This window comes from Somniosus microcephalus, unplaced genomic scaffold, assembly GCF_052327205.1.
Source record: "Somniosus microcephalus isolate GS21.2 unplaced genomic scaffold, FLI_Smic_1.0 unresolved_chr1, whole genome shotgun sequence".
Classification (NCBI taxonomy): domain Eukaryota; kingdom Metazoa; phylum Chordata; class Chondrichthyes; order Squaliformes; family Somniosidae; genus Somniosus; species Somniosus microcephalus.
The window spans coordinates 34,613,915-34,631,992 of NW_028225179.1; the positions used below are offsets into that span (position 1 = coordinate 34,613,915).

An 18,078-nucleotide genomic window follows, 5' to 3' on the forward strand; every position below is an offset into this window, starting at 1 on the left:
GAGGATCCCCTTCCTCGAATTCTTTCCAAATGGGGTGCCATCTGGTAAGAGAATTCATCAAATTAAACCAACAATTCAGCACAGATCTTGCCTCTGAGGGCCCGTACCCCGGGGAGAGTCGGTGCCCGTGAGGGCCCGTACCCTGGGGAGAGTCAGCGCCCGTGGGGACCCGTACCCCGGCGAGAGTCAGCGCCCGTGGGGACCCGTACCCCGGGGAGAGTCGGTGCCCGTGAGGGCCCGTACCCTGGGGAGAGTCAGCGCCCGTGAGGACCCGTACCCCGGCGAGAGTCGGTGCCCGTGGGGACTCGTACCCCGGGGAGAGTCGGTGCCCGTGGGGACCCGTACCCCGGGGAGAGTCAGTGCCCGTGAGGGCCCGTACCCCGGGGAGAGTCGGTGCCCGTGAGGGCCCGTACCCCGGGGAGAGTCAGCGCCCGTGGGGACCCATACCCCGGCGAGAGTCGGTGCCCGTGGGGACCCGTACCCCGGGGAGAGTCCCTGCCCGTGGGGACCCGTACCCCGGGGAGAGTTGGTGCCCGTGAGGGCCCGTACCCCGGGGAGAGTCAGCGCCCGTGGGGAGCTGTACCCCGGCGAGAGTCGGTGCCCGTGGGGACCCGTACCCCGGGGAGAGTCGGTGCCCGTGGGGACCCGTACCCCGGGGAGAGTCGGTGCCCGTGAGGGCCCGTACCCCGGGGAGAGTCAGCGCCCGTGGGGAGCTGTACCCCAGCGAGAGTCGGTGCCCGTGGGGACCCGTACCCCGGGGAGAGTCGGTGCCCATGGGGTCACGTACCTGTTAGGTCTGTGTATCTTAATGTTGTGTCCTTCAATGATCAGACAACAGACTACAGGGAACGATTCAACAGGTGTTTACTGAATGAGGGTTACTCTAGAACTAACTGTACAGATCACTACTCAGGGTTTATATACAGGTGTGGTCACTGCCGGCACTACAGTATACAGGAGCTGTAAAAAGTAGTTCTCTCCCTTAAGGTATATATACATTACAATTCCTCCCCTTTTAGATTAACAGTACCATAATACTAATTTAACAATTAACATTTTTAATATACAATGTTATATGAAAATAGTCCATTCATATATTCAGTCTCTGGGGAGGCTTCCTGATCCTTTCTGGATAACGCCTTTCCCGAGTGTCTTGCTCTTGGTGCGGAGGCGATTCTAGCACCCTGTCGTCAGTTGATTCATCAGCTTCCAATGCTATTGTTTCTGAGGTAGATGCGACCTGTACGTCGGGTTCCTCACCAGGTACGTATGGCCGAGACATGGGGTTGACTCGTTCCTGTGACTCTAGGATCTGGTCAGCATGGCGTCTCACAATGTTCTCCCCAACATCCACTGTGTACATTAGTGGCCCCTGCCGTGTGCATATCGTTCCTGGTTGCCATTTCTCTGTTCGGTAGTCGCGGGCCAAGACTGGTTGCCCTACATTGAAGCTCCTTGTCGGCTTCTCATTGATGTGCTGGAATTGCTTACTCTCAACATCTCTTCGTACATTTGGTCTGAGCAAATCCAGACAAGATCTCAACCTTCGGTTAAAGAACATCATGGCCGGGGCCTGGTTGGTGATTGCATGTGTCGCATTTCTGTAGGCTAACAGGAAATTGTCCACCTTATGCTGCAGTGGAATGTCGTCATCGCACATGGCCTTTACTGCTTTTTTAAAGGTTTGTACGAACCTCTCAGCCAATCCATTTGTGGCTGGATGATACGGGGTGGATGTGTAATGCCTTACCCCACTCCTTTTCATAAATCTTCGAAACTCTTCGGACACAAACTGTGGTCCGTTATCAGAGCAAATCTGCTCTGGCAAGCCGTTCCTGGCAAAAATGGTCTGCAGGACTGCAATAGTTTTCTCCGTGGTGGTGGAGGACATTTTGATCACCTCAGGCCATTTCGAGTGCGTATCCACGGCTATTAAAAACATTGAGTCCACGAATGGACCAGCAAAATCAATATGCACCCATTGCCATGGAGATGAGGGCCACTCCCATGGGTGTAGAGCGGCATGTGGTGGTGCATTTTGGACCTTCTGGCATCCTGAGCAGCTCTTTGTCAGGTCCTCGATTTGCTGATCGATCCCCGGCCACCACACATAAGCCCTAGCAAGGCTTTTCATTTTCACCCCTCCCAGATGACCTTCGTGAAGCTCATTGAGCACTCTCTCCCTTAACTTGGGTGGAATTACCACTCGGGATCCACACATCAAGGTCCCCTGGCATACTGACAGCTGTTCTCTTCTGGATGAGAATGCTGGCAACAGTGAGTCGCCATGTGCTGGCCATCCCTTCACCGTCAAATCATATACCCGAGACAGTGTCGGGTCATTTCGGGTCTCCTTCTCTATACCAGCGTTAGTTACTGGCAAGCATTCAATTATAGTCAAATGAAATATTTCGACAGGATCCATTGCTGGTGCTTCCTCCGCAGTAGGCAGTGGCAGGCGTGATAGCCCATCAGCGTTTCCATGCTGTTTCGTGCCCTTATACTCGATTTCATATTGGTGCGCCCCTAGAAAAAGGGACCATCTTTGTAGCCGTTGCGCAGTCATCACCGGAACGCCCTTCTTTGGATTAAAGATGGAGACAAGTGGTTGGTGGTCAGTCAGCAAGGTGAACTTCTGCCCGTGCAGATAGTGATTGAACTTTTTCACTCCCCACACTAGGCTGAGGGCCTCCCTGTCAATCTGGGCGTAGTTACGCTCGGCTGAGGTTAGTGATCATGACGCAAAGGCTACTGGCCTCTCCGAGCCGTCCGGGAATTTGTGCGACAGCACCGCTCCAATGCCATAGGGTGATGTATCACACGCCAACTGAATTGGTAGTGCCGGGTTGTAATGGGCCAATACCTCTTTCGATGTGATTAGTGTTTTGCTCTTCTGGAAAGCTTGTCTACATTCGTCACTCCACTTCCATGGCACCCCAGTTTGCAGTAGGGTGTTCAGTGGGTGTAATATTGTAGACAAATTTGGCAAGAACTTATGGTAGTAGTTTGCCAGCCCGAGGAACGACCTCAGTTGTGACACATTTTCCGGTGCTGGAGCCTTGGCTACTGCCTCAATCTTCTCTGGGGACTTATGTAACCCCTCTTTATCGATAACGTGGACACAATACGAGATCTGTTTCCTAAAAAACTCGCATTTGGGGCGGTTAGCTTGGAGCCCATATTCCTGCAATCTAGTGAGCACCTGCTCCAGGTTGGCGAGGTGATCACTGTCATTTTCGCCCGTGACCAGGATGTCGTCCAAATAACACTGGGTCCCTGGGATCCCTTGCAGGACTTGTTCCATTGCCCTCTGCCAAATAGCCGGAGCTGATGCTACCCCGAATACCAGCCGGTTGTATTGGTAGAGACCTTTATGGGTGTTGATTGAGAGGTTTTTTTTGATGCTTCTTCTACCTCCATTTGCAGATACGCCTGGGCCAGATCAATCTTAGTGAAACGTTTTCCTCCAGATAGCGAGGCGAAAATATCTTCAATCCGTGGAAGTGGATATTGTATGGTGTGAAGGACCGGGTTCACTGTTACCTTAAAGTCCCCACAGATGCGAACCTTCCTTGGTTCCCCAGGCGTGCTGCTCAACGACTTTTTCATCACAGGGATGATGGGTGTAGCCCACTCGCTCCAGTCTACTTTGGACAGTACACCTGAACGTTCCAGACTCTCCAGCTCTGCTTCGACGGCTGGGTGGATCGCATAAGGTACCGGTCTGGCCTTAAAAAATTTTGGGCTTGCGTTTTCTTCGATTTTAATCATCGCTGTCATGCCTTTTAGTGTTCCGAGTCCTTGCTGGAACACTTCTTTCACGTCAGTTAGGATCTTTGACAGTCGCCCAGGTGTGACGTCATCATTCTTTTTGTCAGCCACAGTCAGTGCCTGTATGGAATGCCAATCTAACTGTATCTTCCGGATCCATTCACGTCCTAGTAGTGGTGGTCCTCCATCTGGCAATACATATAGGTCAATTTTTGGTGTTTCCTTGCCGTTATATATAACGTTCACCCTTATTTTTCCTTTGGGGTAGACTTTTTGTCCCGTGTATGTCTTCAAGACAATCTCTGTATCTCTCAAGGGTATATGTGAGAATAGCCGCTTGTAGTCCCTTCGGTTTATGACTGTTAGGGCTGATCCTGTGTCCAATTCCATTTTCACTTGGACTCCTGCTATCTTGAGCGTGACCCAGATAGTTTGGTGATCCTCCGTTTTGATCACATTATGTAGTTTCAGACAACCCAGCTCCTTGCTTCCGGAGTCTGTATCACTCTTCTGTTCGTCTGAACTACTCTCCGTCACCTTATGTACCTTTTTGTACTTCTCCTGTGGAGATTTCTTGCTGCTGGTTTTCTTTCCCGACCTGCAGACTCTTGCTATGTGTCCTACTTTTCCACACTGTCTGCACACTTTGTCCTTGAACCAGCAATCATTATGGTCGTGTGTTGTTCTGCCGCAGCGATAGCACTTCACTGTTCCGTATGACATTTCATTTGTGCCATATTCTTGCGGTCTCCGTTGTATCTCTGCAGCGCCCCGTGCTGCTGCTTCGTGTGATACTGCCATGCTGAAAGCCTTGTCCAGCGTAAGATCCTTTTCTGATAGAAGCCGTTTCTGGGTTCCTTCACTTTGAAGCCCACACACAAACTTGTCCCTTAAAGTATCTGCTAGTCCCGTTCCAAACTGGCAGTGTTTCGATAGCTTGCGCAGTTCCGTTAAATACTCAGCATTACTTTCATCTTTATGCTGGTTCCTTTTGTGAAACTTAAATCTTTCTGCTATCAGCAGCTGTGTGGGGTTTAAGTGGTCCTGTAGGATTGACACTATGTTTTCAAAATCCTTTTCTACTGGCTTCTCTGGGGTTACTAGGTTTCGTAGTAAGCCATATGTTTTTGCACCCATTGAATTCAACAATACCAGCGCTTTCTTGTCATCTGGCACTTCATTCGCCTTGCAGTATACTTCTATGCGTTCGACATATGTCGTCCAATCTTCAACTTCATTGTCGAACGCTGTGATACTGCCACTCTTTGGCATTTTTGGGTGTGGTTAGACTGGCTTAAAATGGCGTCCCCCGCGCTTTCCTTTCTTCCCCGCTGCGGCTTAAAATGGCGTCTCCCGCGCTGCTGCCAACGCCGCTCTCGGCGGTCCTCGTGGCAAATGGCGATGCCCTGTGGGTGTGCGCTGCTCCTGCGCTGCTGCCAACACTGCTCTCTGCGGTCCTCGTGGCAATGGCAGCGCCTCGCGTTTTCCTGTGCCCCTCTCTCCCCCGTTGATGCTGCTCGGCCCTTGAACACCGGCTGCGCTCTGCTCTCTCTCGTCTCTCTCCCCCGTTGACGCCGCTCGGTCCTGAACAACGGCTGCGCCCTGTGCGCTCTGCCCTCTCTCTATCCCCCGTCGACACTGCTCGACCTTTTTCTGTATCGCTCGGTCGGGCTCTAGCCCGCCGCTGTCCGGGAAGGGTCTGCGCAGTACCTGTTGCCAGCCCGTGCCGCTGGACCACCGTGACTGGAAAGCCAAGCCTGGCTCTCGACAGCCTCCCCTGCGATGCTCAAATCTCCGCTGGATGACTGGGCGGTTGCCCGTGGTTGACGCCCGTGCTTCTGGACTCGACCTTCTTCCACTGTTCTCCAGGAGCGAATCCCTGGGAGGTGATGCAGAGTTGCAGGTAGGTTCGAACTTGCTCGTCGCCAATGTTAGATCCGTGTATCTTAATGTTGTGTCCTTCAATAATCAGACAACGACTGCAGGGAACGATTCAACAGGTGTTTACTGAATGAGGGTTAATCTAGAACGAACTGTACAGATCACTACTCAGGGTTTATAGACAGGTGTGGTCACTGCCGGTACTACAGTATACAGGTGCTGTAAAAAGTAGTTCTCTCCCTTAAGGTATATATACATTACATACATTACAGTACCCTGGTGAGAGTCGGTGCCCAGGTAGACCCGTAGCCCGGGGACAGTCGGTGCCCGCGAGGACCCGTACCCAGGGGAGAGTCGGTGCCCGTGGGGACCCGTACCCCGGGGAGAGTCAGCGCCCGCGGGGACCCGTACCCCAGGGAGAGTCGGTGCCCGCGGGGATCCATACCCCAGGGAGAGTCAGCACCCGTGGGGACCCGTACCCCCGGGGAGAGTCAGCGCCCACGGGGACCAGTAACCCGGGGAGAGTCGGCGCCCGTGGGGACCCATACCCCAGGGAGAGTGGGTGCCCGCGGGGACCCATACCCCAGGGAGAGTCGGCACCCGTGGGGACCCGTACCCCGGGGAGAGTCGGCGCCCGTGGGGACCCGTACCCCGGGGAGAGTCGGCGCCCGTGGGGACCCATACCCCAGGGAGAGTCGGTGCCCGCGGGGACCCATACCCCAGGGAGTGTCGGCGCCCGTGGGGACCCGTACCCCAGGGAGAATCAGCGCCCGTGGGGACCTGTACCCCGGGGAGAGTCGGCGCCCGTGGGGACCCGTACCCCGGGGAGAGTCGGTGCCCGCGGGGACCCATACCCCAGGGAGAGTCGGCGCCCGTGGGGACCCGTACCCCGGGGAGAATCAGCGCCCGTGGGGACCCGTACCCCGGGGAGAGTCGGAGCCCATGGGGACCCGTACCCCAGGGAGAGTCGGTGTCAATGAATACCCGTACCCCGGGGAGAGTCGGAGCCCATGGGGACCCATACCCCGGGGAGAGTCGGTGCCCATGAGGACCCCTACCCCGGGGAGTGTTGGAGGGGCTATCAGACGTACAATGTGGGGCGGGGTTATTGTACAGGGGAGCAGTGCTGAAAGAAGCCGAGAATGCTGGGAACTGATAAGGTCTCCATGCGATTTCAGGTCTTGAACTGATTGAGAAAATGCCGTCTCCCAGGGTCATTAAAACCCACCTCCCGATCCAGCTCATCCCCAAATCATTCTGGGAGCAGGATTGCAAGGTACGGTACCCGAGAGACTCGGATTCTACCAGTCCCCCCGCCCTGTACACTCTTCATCCTCACCATTTTCAACTCCAGACTCATCGCACCATCTCCAACTCAAACCCATTCTTCCCCAGATCCTCCAAACTGTCGGTCTCCTCCCCTCCCTCACTCTCCAAACTGTGGGACTCCTCCCCTCCCTCAATCTCCAAACTGTGGGACTCCTCCCCTCCCTCAATCTCCAAACTGTGGGACTCCTCCCCTCCCTCAGTCTCCAAACTGTGGGACTCCTCCCCTCCCTCAGTCTCCAAACTGTGGGTCTCCTCCCCTCCCTCAGTCTCCAAACTGTGGAACACCCTCCCCTCCCTCAGTCTCTAAACTGTGGGACTCCTCCCCTCCCTGAATCTCCAAAGTGTAGGATTCCCTCCCCTCCCTCAATCTCCAAACTGTGAGACTCCTCCTCTCCCACAGTCTCCAAACTGTGGGACTCCTCCCCTCCCTCAGTCTCCAAACTGTGGGACTCCTCCCCTCCCTAAATCTCCAAACTGTGGGACTCCTCCCCTCCCTCAGTCTCCAAACTGTGGGACTCCTCCCCTCCCTCAGTCTCCAAACTGTGGGTCTCCTCCCCTCCCTCAGTCTCCAAACTGTGGGACTCCTCCCCTCCCTCAGTCTCCAAACTGTGGGACACCTCCCCTCCCTCAATCTCCAAACTGTGGGTCTCCTCCCCTCCCTCAATCTCCAAACTGTGGGACTCCTCCCCTCCCTCAATCTCCAAACTGTGGGACACCTCCCCTCCCTCAGTCTCCAAACTGTGGGACTCCTCCCCTCCCTCAGTCTCCAAACTGTGGGACTCCTCCCCTCCCTCAGTCTCCAAACTGTGGGACTCCTCCCCTCCCTCAGTCTCCAAACTGTGGGACACCTCCCCTCCCTCAGTCTCCAAACTGTGGGACACCTCCCCTCCCTCAATCTCCAAACTGTGGGTCTCCTCCCCTCCCTCAGTCTCTAAACTGTGGGACTCCTCCCCTCCCTCAATCTCCAAACTGTGGGTCTCCTCCCCTCCCTCAGTCTCTAAACTGTGGGACTCGTCCCCTCCCTGAATCTCCAAAGTGTAGGATTCCCTCCCCTCCCTCAATCTCCAAACTGTGGGACTCCTCCCCTCCCTCAGTCTCCAAACTGTGGGACACCTCCCCTCCCTCAGTCTCCAAACTGTGGGACTCCTCCCCTCCCTCAATCTCCAAACTGTGGGTCTCCTCCCCTCCCTCAGTCTCTAAACTGTGGGACTCGTCCCCTCCCTGAATCTCCAAAGTGTAGGATTCCCTCCCCTCCCTCAATCTCCAAACTGTGGGACTCCTCCCCTCCCTCAGTCTCCAAACTGTGGGACACCTCCCCTCCCTCAGTCTCCAAACTGTGGGACTCCCTCCCCTCCCTCAATCTCCAAACTGTGGGACTCCCTCCCCTCCCTCAGTCTCCAAACTGAGGGACTCCTCCCCTCCCTCAGTCTCCAAGCTGTGTGAGACTGATGATTGTTTAATGGACATTTCTACCCTGTTTCCAGGTGATAGTGGTGGCTCGCAATGCCAAGGACAATCTAGTCTCCTACTTTCACTTCCATCGCATGAATCACGTCATGCCCGAGCCTGGAACCTGGCAGGAATTTCTACAAAACTTTGTGAATGGACAAGGTGAGATACAACCTCCAATCAGAACCGCTCATCAAACACTCCCAGGGCAGGTACAGCATTGGTTAGATACAGAGTAAAGCTCCCTCTACACTGTCCCATCAAACACTCCCAGGGCAGGTACAGCACGGGTTAGATACAGAGTAAAGCTCCCTCTACACTGTCCCATCAAACAATCCCAGGGCAGGTACAGCACGGGTTAGATGCAGAGTAAAGCTCCCTCTACACTGTCCCATCAAACACTCCCAGGGCAGGTACAGCACGGGTTAGATACAGAGTAAAGCTCCCTCTACACTGTCCCATCAAACACTCCCAGGGCAGGTACAGCACAGGTTAGATACAGAGTAAAGCTCCCTCTACACTGTCCCATCAAACACTCCCAGGGCAGGTACAGCATGGGTTAGATACAGAGTAAAGCTCCCTCTACACTGTCCCATCAAACACTCCCAGGGCAGGTACAGCACGGGTTAGATACAGAGTAAAGCCCCCTCTACACTGTCCCAGCAAACACTCCCAGGGCAGGTACAGCACAGGTTAGATACAGAGTAAAGCTCCCTCTACACTGTCCCATCAAACACTCCCAGGGCAGGTACAGCATGGGTTAGATACAGAGTAAAGCTCCCTCTACACTGTCCCATCAAACACTCCCAGGGCAGGTACAGCATGGGTTAGATACAGAGTAAAGCACCCTCGACACTGTCCCCATCAAACACTCCCAGGGCAGGTACAGCACGGGTTAGATACAGAGTAAAGCTCCCTCTACACTGTCCCATCAAACACTCCCAGGGCAGGTACAGCATGGGTTGGATACAGAGTAAAGCTCCTTCTGCACTGTCCCATCAAACACTCCCAGGGCAGGTACAGCATGGGTTGGATACAGAGTAAAGCTCCCTCTACACTGTCCCATCAAACACTCCCAGGGCAGGTACAGCATGGGTTGGATACAGAGTAAAGCTCCCTCTACACTGTCCCATCAAACACTCCCAGGGCAGGTACAGCATGGGTTAGATACAGAGTAAAGCTCCCTCTACACTGTCCCATCAAACACTCCCAGGGCAGGTACAGCATGGGTTGGATACAGAGTAAAGCTCCCTCTACACTGTCCCATCAAACACTCCCAGGGCAGGTACAGCATGGGTTAGATACAGAGTAAAGCTCCCTCTACACTGTCCCATCAAACACTCCCAGGGCAGGTACAGCACGGGTTAGATACAGAGTAAAGCTCCCTCTACACTGTCCCATCAAACACTCCCAGGGCAGGTACAGCACGGGTTAGATACAGAGTAAAGCTCCCTCTACACTGTCCCATCAAACACTCCCAGGGCAGGTACAGCACGGAGTTAGATACAGAGTAAAGCTCCCTCTACACTGTCCCATCAAACACTCCCAGGGCAGGTACAGCACGGAGTTAGATACAGAGTAAAGCTCCCTCTAGATTGTCCCATCAAACACTCCCAGGGCAGGTACAGCACAGGTTAGATACAGAGTAAAGCTCCCTGTGCACTGTCCCATCAAACACTCCCAGGGCAGGTACAGCACGGGTTAAATACAGAGTAAAGCTCCCTCTACACTTTCCCATCAAACACTCCCAAGGCAGGTACAGCACGGGTTAGATACGGAGTAAAGCTCCCTCTGCACTGTCCCATCAAACACTCCCAGGGCAGGTACAGCACGGAGTTAGATACAGAGTAAAGCTCCCTCTACACTGTCCCATCAAACACTCCCAGGGCAGGTACAGCACGGGTTAGATACAGAGTAAAGCTCCCTCTACACTGTCCCATCAAACACTCCCAGGGCAGGTACAGCACGGAGTTAGATACAGAGTAAAGCTCCCTCTACACTGTCCCATCAAACACTCCCAGGGCAGGTACAGCACGGAGTTAGATACAGAGTAAAGCTCCCTCTAGATTGTCCCATCAAACACTCCCAGGGCAGGTACAGCACAGGTTAGATACAGAGTAAAGCTCCCTGTGCACTGTCCCATCAAACACTCCCAGGGCAGGTACAGCACGGGTTAAATACAGAGTAAAGCTCCCTCTACACTTTCCCATCAAACACTCCCAAGGCAGGTACAGCACGGGTTAGATACGGAGTAAAGCTCCCTCTGCACTGTCCCATCAAACACTCCCAGGGCAGGTACAGCACGGAGTTAGATACAGAGTAAAGCTCCCTCTACACTGTCCCATCAAACACTCCCAGGGCAGGTACAGCACGGGTTAGATACAGAGTAAAGCTCCGTCTACACTTCCCATCAAACGCTCCCAGGGCAGGTGCAGCACGGAGTTAGATACAGAGTAAAGCTCCCTCTACTCTGCTCCAGTTTAGCGTCTGATCCAGTCCCAGCGGTCCTGGAGTCGGGAAGCACGGAGAAGCACGCTGGGATCTCACTGTGTATGAACTTTCTCGGTTTCAGTGGCCTGGGGTTCCTGGTACGATTATGTGAAGGGATGGTGGGAAGCGATGGATGAATGTCGGATTCTCTACCTCTTCTATGAAGACATGAAGGAGGTAATGGAGGAGTGAGGCACAGAGTGCGAAGGCGGACGTGTGTCGGGGGTTAGGATACAGAGTGAATTCAGGATAGAGAGAGACAGAGTGACAGATAGACAGAGAGGGAGAGAGAGAGAGATAGACAGAGACCCTGAGAGAGGGACAGAGAGAGAGACAGAGGGACAACGAGAGAGAGACAGAGAGAGAGAGACAGACAGACAGAGAGTGAGAAGGGAGAGAGACAGAGAGAGTGAGACAGAGAGAGAGAGAGAGTGAGATAAACAGAGAGAGAGTGAGATAGACAGAGAGAGAGAGAGAGAGAGAGTGAGAGAGACAGAGAGAGAGACGGAGAGACAGAGAGAGAGAGTGAGAGAGACAGAGAGAGTGAGACAGATGGTCCAAGGCAACTCTAATGTCGACATTCTCACCCTAGAACCCCAGGCGGGAGATTCTGAAGGTGGTGAAGTTCATGGAGAAGGTTCTGGAAGAGGACGTCATCGAGAAGGTGGTTGAACTTTCCTCCTTCAGTGTGATGAAGGGCAACCCGATGACCAACTACACCACCCTCCCAAAGACCATCATGGATCACAGCATCTCCAGCTTCATGAGGAAGGGTAGGTTCGAAGGGTCAACAGCGAGAGGGCGGAGGGGGTCAGGCACTGACCTTTCACCTGCTGGGACCTGGGGGTCAAGCCCAGCCCCAGACAGAGGGGCTCCTCTCTCTGTGAGGCGGGAGTGGGGGGGCAAACTGGCTGGGGCAGTGGGTAAGACACTGAGCTTTCACCCTTCTGGGACCTGGTCTCTGAGCTCTCCTGGGGCCCAGGGTACCAGGGGTTTCCCAGAAACCCGGGACTAGCCCGTGTTACCCAAAGATTCATAAATTGAAAAGCGAAAATACATAACAAGTGGCCTGGAGGGAAGTCCTGAGCCCCCCCGCTCACACACATGCACACACACACACACACACAGAGCAGGAGAGGCCCAGGCTCCATTCCCGGCCTGTGCGGAGTGAGACACGGGGGGGGGGGGGGCAGCGAGCCTCATTTTCCCTCAGTGCCCCTGGGTGGGGGGGGCGGAGGAGCTCCACATCAGTCAGGGTTCCTGCTCCTGGCCTCGACCCGGAGAATCCTGCCGGATAGCGTGCGGGAGTTGAGTAACTGGACTTCGACCATCCAGCTCTTTCTGGTCTAGACTAAGGACTTGGGAACTCAGGGCGTAAGTTCAAAGTTTGCAGGTGATACGAAACGCGGAAATGTAGTAAGCAGCGAGGAGGACAGTAACAGGCTTCAGGAGGACACACAGACAGACTGGTGAAATGGGCAGACATACGGCAGATGCAGTTTAATGCAGAGAAGTGTGAAGTGATACATTTTGGTAGGAAGAATGTGGAGAGGCAATGTAAACTAAATGGTACAATTTTTAATGTGGGTGCAGCAACAGAGAGGCCTGTACGTACACAAATCTTTGAAGGTGGCAGGGCAGGTTGAGAAAGCTGTTAAAAAGCATATGGGATCCTAGGCATAGATTACAAAAAGCAAGGGAGTTATTGCTAAATCTTTCCAAATCTCTGGTTGGGCCACAACTGGAGTATTGTGTCCAATTCTGGGCACCGCACTTTAGGGAGGATGTCAGGGCCTTGGAGAGGGTGCAGAGGAGATTGACCAGAATGGTACCAGGGATGAGGGACTTCAGTGATGTGGAGAGACTGGAGAAGCTGGGATTGTTCTCCTTAGAGCAGAGAAGGTTAAGGGAGAGATTGACCAGAATGGTACCAGGGATGAGGGACTTCAGTGATGTGGAGAGACTGGAGAAGCTGGGATTGTTCTCCTTAGAGCAGAGAAGGTTAAGGGGAGATTGACCAGAATGGTACCAGGGATGAGGGACTTCAGTGATGTGGAGAGACTGGAGAAGCTGGGGTTGTTCTCCTTAGAGCAGAGAAGGTTGAGAGATTGACCAGAATGGTACCAGGGATGAGGGACTTCAGTGATGTGGAGAGACTGGAGAAGCTGGGATTGTTCTCCTTAGAGCAGAGAAGGTTAAGGGAGAGATTGACCAGAATGGTACCAGGGATGAGGGACTTCAGTGATGTGGAGAGACTGGAGAAGTTGGGATTGTTCTCCTTAGAGCAGAGAAGGTTAAGGGGAGATTGACCAGAATGGTACCAGGGATGAGGGACTTCAGTGATGTGGAGAGACTGGAGAAGCTGGGGTTGTTCTCCTTAGAGCAGAGAAGGTTAAGGGGAGATTGACCAGAATGGTACCTGGGATGAGGGACTTCAGTGATGTGGAGACTGGAGAAGCTGGGATTGTTCTCCTTAGAGCAGAGAAGGTTAAGGGGAGATTGACCAGAATGGTACCAGGGATGAGGGACTTAAGTGATGTGGAGAGACTGGAGAAGCTGGGATTGTTCTCCTTAGAGCAGAGAAGGTTAAGGGGAGATTGACCAGAATGGTACCAGGGAAGAGGGACTTCAGTGATGTGGAGAGACTGGAGAAGCTGGGGTTGTTCTCCTTAGAGCAGGGAAGGTTAAGGGGAGATTGACCAGAATGGTACCAGGGGATGAGGGACTTCAGTGATGTGGAGAGACTGGAGAAGCTGGGGTTGTTCTCCTTAGAGCAGAGGAGGTTAAGGGAGAGATTGACCAGAATGGTACCAAGGGATGAGGGACTTCAGTGATGTGGAGAGACTGGAGAAGCTGGGGCTGTTCTCCTTAGAGCAGAGAAGGTTAAGTGGAGATTGACCAGAATGGTACAGGGATGAGGGACTTCAGTGATGTGGAGAGACTGGAGAAGCTGGGGCTGTTCTCCTTAGAGCAGAGAAGGTTAAGGGAGAGATTGACCAGATTGGTACCAAGGGATGAGGGACTTCAGTGATGTGGAGAGACTGGAGAAGCTGGGATTGTTCTCCTTAGAGCAGAGAAGGTTAAGGGAGAGATTGACCAGAATGGTACCAGGGGATGAGGGACTTCAGTGATGTGGAGAGACTGGAGAAGCTGGGATTGTTCTCCTTAGAGCAGAGAAGGTTAAGGGGAGATTGACCAGAATGGTACCAGGGGATGAAGGACTTCAGTGATGTGGAGAGACTGGAGAAGCTGGGGTTGTTCTCCTTAGAGCAGAGAAGGTTAAGGGAGAGATTGACCAGAATGGTTCCAGGGATGAGGGACTTCAGTTATGTGGAGAGACTGGAGAAGCTGGGATTGTTCTCCTTAGAGCAGAGAAGGTTAAGGGGAGATTGACCAGAATGGTACCAGGGATGAGGGACTTCAGTGATGTGGAGAGACTGGAGAAGCTGGGGTTGTTCTCCTTAGAGCAGAGAAGGTTAAGGGGAGATTGACCAGAATAGGGATGAGGGACTTCATTGATGTGGAGAGACTGGAGAAGCTGGGGTTGTTCTCCTTAGAGCAGAGAAGGTTAAGGGAGAGAGTGACCAGAATGGTACCAGGGATGAGGGACTTCAGTGATGTGGAGAGACTGGAGAAGCTGGGATTGTTCTCCTTAGAGCAGAGAAGGTTAAGAGGAGATTTGATCGAGGTGTTCAAAAGCATGAAGAGTTTTGATCGAGTAAATAAGGAGAAACTGTTGCCAATGGCAGGAGGGTCGGTAACCAGAGGACACAGATTTAAGGTGATTGGCAAAAGAACCAGAGGGGGAGATGAGGAGAATGTTTTACGCAGTGAGTTGTTGTGATCTGGAATGCGCTGCCTTAAAGGGCGGTGGAAGCAGATTCAATAGTAACTTTCAGAAGGGAATTTGATAAATACTTGAAGGGGAAAGGTTTGCAGGGCTGTGGGGAAAGAGCGGGGTGGGGGAGTGGGATTAATGGGAGAGCTCTTGGAGGCTGAATAGCCTCCTTCGGCGGGGCATCAGTCTAGAACACACTGGGCCCTCCTGATCTGTGTGTGAATGTGGGGCTCAGTAACCACACCCGGTGAGATCAGCCCTTCACAGCAAAGCGCCCGGTGCCGCTCCCCCTCTGGGATCACACCGGCAGCGCGGGGTCTCTTGGGTAACGGTCAGCCCGCTCCCCAGGGAATCCCCGTCCGCCCGCTAGACAGGGTCACTGCCCGTGGAATCTGTTACTCACCCACCCCAGCACTACTGTCCCAGGGACACTGACATTTCCCCTCCAAGACAGAGGGAGGGAGGGCCGTTCCCCCGAGGGAGGGGAGTGAGGAGGAGGTGAGCTCACCCCCACAGTCATCGCACTTCGCCCTGATCTGTACTTATATTGTCGCACTCTCCCTCCACCTCACAATCTCTCCCTCGCTCCCTCTTTCCCTCTCTCTCGCTTTCTCCGGCTGTCCCTCTCTCTCTCCGTCTCTCCCCCTTTCCATCACTCACTCTGCCTCTCCTTTGCTCCCCATTCGCAATCTCTGGATCTCTCTCTCTCTCTCTCTGTCTCTCTCCACCTCTCTCTCCTCGTGTCTCACTCCACGCTTTTCTCTCCCACTCCAAATCTCTCTGCCTCTCTGTCTGTCTCTCTCTCTCAAACACTCACTCTCTCTATCTCTGTCTCTCTGTCTCTGTCTCGTCTCTCTCTGTCTCTCCCTCTCACTCTCCCTCTCTCTCTCCATCTCTCTCTCTCTCTCTCTCCGTCTCTGTCTCTCTCTCTCCGTCTCTCTCTCTCTCTCTCCGTCTCTGTCTCTCTCTCTCCGTCTCTCTCTCTCTCTCTCCGTCTCTCTCTCTCTCTCTCCGTCTCTCTCCCTCTCTGTCTCTCTCTCTGTCTCTCTCTCTCTCTCCTTCACTCTCTCTGTCTCTCTCCGTCTCTCTCTCTCTCTGTCTCTCTCTCCGTCTCTGTTTCTCTCTCCATCTCTGTCTCTCTCTCCGCCTCACTCTCTCTCCGTCTCACTCTCTCTCTCCGTCTCTCTCTCTGTCTCTCTCTCTCTCTGTCTCTCACTCTCTGTCTCTCTCCTTCACTCTCTCTGTCTCTCTCTGTCTCTCTCCCTCTCTGTCTCTCTCCGTCTCTGTTTCTCTCTGTCTCTCTCTCTCTCTCTCTGTCTCTCCCTCTCTCCGTCTCTCTCTCTCTCTCCATCTCTCTCTCTCTCTCTCTCTCTCTCTCCGTCTCTCTCTCTCTCTCCGTCTCTCTCTCTCCGTCTCTCTCTCTCTCCGTCTCTCTCTCTCTCTCCGTCTCTCTCTCTGTCTCTCACTCTCTCTGTATCTCACTCTCTCTGTCTCTCTCCTTCACTCTCTCTGTCTCTCTCTCCGTCTCGGTCTCTCTCTCCGCCTCACTCTCTCTCCGTCTCTGTCTCTCTCCGTCTCACTCTCTCTCTCCGTCTCACTCACTCTCTCCGTCTCTCACTCTCTCCGTCTCTCTCTGACTCTCTCTCTCCCTGTCTCTGTCTCTCTCCGTCTCACTCTCTCTCTTTCTCTCTCGCTCTCACTCCCTCTCTCTCTCTCTCCCTCTCTCTCCGTCTCTATGTCTCCATCTTTATCTCACACTCTCTCTCCGTCTCTCTCTCTTTCTCTCTCTCTCACGCACTCACTCTCTTTCTCTGTCTCTCTCACTCTCTCTCTCTCTCTCTATCGCACTCTCCCTCTCACTCTCACACTCTCTGTTTCTCAGGTGAGGTAGGAGACTGGAAGAACCATTTCACCGTGGCACAGAATGAAGCTTTCGATGAAGATTACGAGAGGCAGATGGGACACAGCTCGCTGAAGTTTCGGGACGTCTTGTGAAGATTCTGAGCAATGAAACAAAACCGAAAAATCAAAATTAAACGTCATTCATAATTATTTTTAAATGTGAACTCAGGTTATTTCCCATCAACTGTGATCCACAATTACAAGAGACTGAGAGACACCAGTCAGTGTACAGATATCTCCCTGAGAGAGGGACTGAGAGGCACCAGTCAGTGTACAGATATCTCCCTGAGAGAGAGGGACTGAGAGACACCAGTCAGTGTACAGATATCTCCCTGAGAGAGAGGGACTAAGAGACACCAGTCAGTGTACAGATATCTCCCTGAGAGAGGGACTGAGAGACACCAGTCAGTGTACAGATATCTCCCTGAGAGAGAGGGGACTGAGAGACACCAGTCAGTGTACAGATATCTCCCTGAGAGAGAAGGACTGAGAGAAACCAGTCAGTGTACAGATATCTCCCTTAGAGAGAGGGACTGAGAGACACCAGTCAGTGTACAGATATCTCCCTGAGAGAGAGGGACTGAGAGACACCAGTCAGTGTACAGATATCTCCCTGAGAGAGAGGGACTGAGAGACACCAGTCAGTGTACAGATATCTCCCTGAGGGAGAGGGGACTGAGAGACACCAGTCAGTGTACAGATATCTCCCTGAGAGAGAGGGACTCAGAGAGACACCAGTCAGTGTACAGATATCTCCCTGAGAGAGAGGGACTAAGAGACACCAGTCAGTGTACAGATATCTACCTGAGAGAGAGGGACTCAGAGACACTGGTCAGTGTACAGATATCTCCCTGAGAGAGAGGGACTGAGAGACACCAGTCAGTGTACAGATATCTCCCTGAGAGAGGGACTGAGAGACACCAGTCAATGTACAGATATCACCCTGAGAGAGTGGGACTGAGAGACACCAGTCAGTGTACAGACATCTCCCTGAGAGAGAGGGACTGAGAGACACCAGTCAGTGTACAGATATCTCCCTGAGAGAGAGGGACTGAGAGACACCAGTCAATGTACAGATATCTCCCTGAGAGAGAGGGACTGAGAGACACCAGTCAGTGTACAGATATCTCCCTGAGGGAGAGGGACTGAGAGACACCAGTCAGTGTACAGATATCTCCCTGAGAGAGGGACTGAGAGACACCAGTCAGTGTACAGATGTCTCCCTGAGAGAGAGGGGACTGAGAGACACCAGTCAGTGTACAGATATCTCCCTGAGAGAGGGACTGAGAGACACCAGTCAGTGTACAGATATCTCCCTGAGAGAGAGGGACTGAGAGACACCAGTCAGTGTACAGATATCTCCCTGAGGGAGAGGGACTGAGAGACACCAGTCAGTGTACAGATATCTCCCTGAGAGA

General features: G+C 53.3%; 1 protein-coding gene across 4 annotated transcripts in view; it reads left to right on the forward strand.

Annotated features, from left to right (window-relative positions):
- LOC147094592 (sulfotransferase 1 family member D1-like) overlaps positions 1–16,812 on the forward strand; it is a 40,405-nt gene extending 23,593 nt beyond the window's left edge. For 2 of the 4 annotated variants that reach the window (XM_085974430.1, XM_085974432.1), the window contains 6 exons: positions 1–44; positions 6,831–6,928; positions 8,466–8,592; positions 11,003–11,097; positions 11,513–11,693; positions 16,641–16,812. The exon at positions 1–44 is cut by the window's left edge and continues 82 nt beyond it. In XM_085974430.1, the coding sequence (XP_085830556.1) occupies positions 1–44; positions 6,831–6,928; positions 8,466–8,592; positions 11,003–11,097; positions 11,513–11,693; positions 16,641–16,753 (658 nt within the window). In that variant the 3' untranslated portion in view covers positions 16,754–16,812. The remainder of the gene's footprint in view (positions 45–6,830; positions 6,929–8,465; positions 8,593–11,002; positions 11,098–11,512; positions 11,694–16,640) is intronic. The other 2 variants (XM_085974431.1, XM_085974429.1) reach the window with 1 other exon arrangement.
- The last annotated feature ends 1,266 nt before the right edge of the window (positions 16,813–18,078 follow it).